This window comes from Miscanthus floridulus, chromosome 8 (genome assembly GCF_019320115.1).
Source record: "Miscanthus floridulus cultivar M001 chromosome 8, ASM1932011v1, whole genome shotgun sequence".
Classification (NCBI taxonomy): domain Eukaryota; kingdom Viridiplantae; phylum Streptophyta; class Magnoliopsida; order Poales; family Poaceae; genus Miscanthus; species Miscanthus floridulus.
The window spans coordinates 118044362-118048424 of NC_089587.1; the positions used below are offsets into that span (position 1 = coordinate 118044362).

Sequence of the window (4063 nt, forward strand, 5' to 3'; positions counted from 1 at the left end):
ACCACATGTATCCTCGACTCTCGAACCTCGTCGTCGGACGTTGTACTGCCCCTATGCTCGACCTGATAAGTCCCTATGGTGTGGTCAAAGCATGCAACCTCATGTATGCCAGCCCTTTCTCTTGCCTTCTCTAGGTGTGCCTTTGGTTTTGGAGCCCATATCTCTCCATCACTCCTCAGCTGCAATGCATGGGCGTGTCTATCATTGAACCAGGCAACAAGCTTATAGAAGATGAATTGAACAATTGCATTCATGGGCATACCACGTATCCCCAATAGCAACTTATTGAATGACTCTACCATGTTGCTGCACTGAAACTCGTACCTCCAGCCACCAGCGTCGTGAGCTCTCGTCCATTTCTCCAAATCCCTCATCAAACATGTGAGCCATTGTCTACCTTCTGCATTTGATGCGGTTCTGACCTGCTCTAACTTTTCCCTAAAGTACTTGTCCTCAAGCTATCGAGCAGCCTCCTAGAACAGATCAAAGTTTTTCTTGACACTGTCCTTCCGGAGTAGATTCTTGGCAAGGTGTCGAGTACACCAACGATGGTGCAAAGGTGCATACCCCTCTAGCTGCTCTCACATGACATTAAGTATGCCCTGATGCCTATCAGATATGATGCCAACCTTCCTACCAGGCCCAACCATGTGTATCCGGACTAGCCTCAAGAACCATCCTCAACTGTCATTGTTCTCCTTCTCAACCAAAGCAAATGCCAAAGGAACCAACTTATTATTCGCGTCACAGGATATGGCTATAAGAAGTGTGCCTTGGTATTTGCCAATCAAGAACGCACCATCAATGGAAAAGACGGGACGACAGTGCCTAAAGGCCTCGACACACTGAGGGAAGCACCAGAAGGCACGGAAAAATATCTGCCTCCCATCCTTCCATGCATTAGGTTTTGGCATGTACTCATAATGCATGCCTGGATTCACCGCTTTGATTGCATTGAAAAGAACTAGCAGCTGCTCATACCCATCCTCCCAGTCCCCATATATCATCTTCCACGCTCGCTGCTTAGCCCTCCATGCTTTACCATAAGTTATCACATATCCTCTATACAATGCCTCAACGGTCCTGATAATTGTTCTCACCTTCATGTTGGGTTCTCCCTGCAAAATTCCCATCAACCGCTTGGCAATGAGGGTAGATGTCAACTACCGATGCCTCAGTGTCAGCTCATGGTCAGCACAATTGTGTGGCCCAACAACTTTTGTGATCTTCCATTTTTCGGTCACCTGTTGCTTCCTTGCACAAACCCTCCATGGGCAGCGTTCCTTGTCACACACAACTGTGTAACGACGCTCCACATATGAATGCAATACCTTGTAAGGCCTCTTTCGTATCACTGCAAAAGTCCTGCAACCACCTCTTCAAAGCAGGGAGGTCATTGAACACCCTCCCCTCCTCAATTACCATGTTGGGACCGGCCTCAGGAGCTTCTAGGAGCTCATCGTCATATCCTTCTGCAAACGCCTGATCGAAATGAGCAAGATCACTGAACTCATAAACTCTAGGATCACGGCGGTCAGGAAAGATACGCCTCATCATCTCAACATCACTCTTCGTCAGCTCTCCAACAGGACGATCATCATCAGAATCAAGAGCCAGCCATCTCATATGGCTCCGAATCATGCATAATTTCAACACTATTGGAGCCACGGAATCCATCTCCAAAGTGCACTTGCGCAGCAACATGGGGCACATCCATATTCTCAGGAATGTCTCCTGCAACGTCATTACAGAAATGAGGAAAGAATGAAAGAAATAGATGTAAGGAACAGGGTAAGCTCCCAAAAACCATACGGTTAAGACACTTACTCGGATGATTCTGTGTCAAAGGGATCTCATAAGGAGGACCTGCCATGAAAACATGAGTATGACAACCATCTCTAAATACCGCATTGGGGCAGATTGAGCATCAGGAACCATAGGCGCAATCTGCACATGCAGGTAAGGTTCCGGAACGGGAGGGTTGATGTGTGCCGGATGATCCATTGCTGGGGTAAACCCATGAGGGATTGGATCAACTAACACCCGATGCACAACAACGTCCAAACATTGCAGCTGGCTCTTCATAGCCGATCTCACATAGTTCTCCCACTGATCCGCACAACCAATTGAGATCATTTGCCTGAAGATGTTCGGAGGACAACCTAGGTGCAGTACACCATCAACTGCAATGTCATCATCTCCAAAGCAATGCAGCTCCTCCCGAGCCCTTGAAACCATCTCACTAAATGAAGGCCTATCATTGAATAGCACAGGCACACTTTGTATGTCAAGAAACTCAACATATCCATAGCGATCGCTTTCAACCGTGCCTTCATGATATATGGTCACTAGGTTGTCCATCTATTTCAAAAACGTAACGAAACACATGTCCTTTAGTCCAAATTAGACGATAGATAGTACCTAACAAGTACTTTCTAACTACAAACTAAGTAATCAAGATAATAACTACGTATATATTTATAGTGTACTCACTAAATAGCTAGATCATATGTAGTTAACTATAAATATAACTACATATCTAAGTAGCTATCTAACTATATCTATTTACCAATGTATCTATGTTTCTATCTATCTACATATATATCTCATTAAATTAACTAACTGAGTCATCACAGTAACTAGTAAATAACAAACACCAACTAAATAGGCACATTGCATATTCATAATTTTTACCTTTTTGGGTCGGTGGACGACGGGCGTAGGTCAAGGCGAAGATCCGGGCGCGCGGTGGTGCGGCCGATGACAGAGGTGGCGCGCGGCGGCCGCGGGGTGCCCGGCGCTCCGCGCGGCGAGTCCGGCTCGACAAGCGCGGGAGGCACACCGGCAGTGGACGGCGGCAAGGCGGGGCGAGGCCGGCGGTGGAGGGGGGCAAGGCGGGGTGAGGCCGAGGCCGCCGGTGGAGACCAAGGCAAGGACGACGGTGTAGGGCGTGGCGGTGCGGCGCTGCAGCCAACCACGGGCAACGACGCGAGGGCAGCGGCGGCGCGGGGTGGCGAGGGCGTGGGTTCGGCCGCCAGAGCAGCAGAGACGACGCGGCGCGGGCGCGGGCGCGGGCGCGGCGGTGGAGCCGCGACGGCACGGGCAGGGTCGGCTAGGGCGAGAGGGAGAAGAAGAAAGGTGGAGCGGCGACGACAGATATTTCCGGGCTCGGCGCCAGAGTGACTGTGGCCGAGCTCGGCGCCAAGATCTACGGCGCCGAGCTCGACGCCAGTCACTCTGGCGCCGAGCCCCCTGGCAGGCCATTGCCCTGTGCCCAGGAGCTCGGCGCCAGTGACTGGCGCTGAGCTCGGCGTCAGTCACTCTGGCGCCGAGTTAAGGGTCCATTTCCTGAATTCTTTCCGCCAGGGGTCTATTTGTGAGAAACTTTCAAAAAAGGGCCAAATAGTAAAAAATTCGGTCTAAAGTGATGTCTAAACTTTACTCAACCTCATAAAAATAAAAACTAGACCACACAAGTGAGCTAAAGTGGTAGCTCTTAACTTTAGCCAACTAAATTTTAGATCATAGAATCTAAACATACCCTAAGTCTCCGGGGAATATGTGGACGCGAGTGATTCTTTAGAATAGAATTTTAAGAAAGTAATTATGTGCAGGAATTGAATTAAGGGAAGCTAGTTCTTATTAGCTCCAAACCCCTTAGTTTGCTTTTGATAATAAACTCACAACACACTATGGAATTAGCTGTCCATAAGATACCGTTTGGCAGAGCTTTCGATTCCTGAAATCAGCTTTCACATTTTAGGAGCTCTACCACAATGGCATGTTCACTTTCTTTTTCTAGTCTAGTCAATCTGTGACTGCGAGACAATTGCTAGGTCATACGGCCAATTTAAGATTATATTTACAACCCATATTATGTAGGTTATGAGCTAGAGTTCAAATATTTTAAACTAGGTCATAAGATTTATGACAAGATTTCAATTGAGGTCGTGCTCCCTCCAATTCAAAAACTGTATGTCTTTAGGACATCGACGCTGTCTACAAGGTTAAATTTAACTCGTAGTATCTATCAAAAAGAAATAATTTGTAGTACGGAGTATTT

General features: G+C 47.8%; 1 protein-coding gene across 1 annotated transcript; it reads left to right on the forward strand.

Moving 5' to 3' along the window:
- Positions 1-2760: 2760 nt before the first annotated feature.
- LOC136469797 (uncharacterized) lies at positions 2761-3183 on the forward strand. Its single transcript, XM_066467858.1, has one exon. The coding sequence runs from the start codon at positions 2761-2763 to the stop codon at positions 3181-3183; it is 423 nt and encodes a 140-aa protein (XP_066323955.1).
- Positions 3184-4063: the final 880 nt, after the last annotated feature.

Excerpts from the sequence above, each read along its gene's own strand:
- LOC136469797 (XM_066467858.1), top strand. The coding sequence starts at position 2,761 with ATGACAGAGGTGGCGCGCGGCGGCCGCGGGGTGCCCGGCGCTCCGCGC.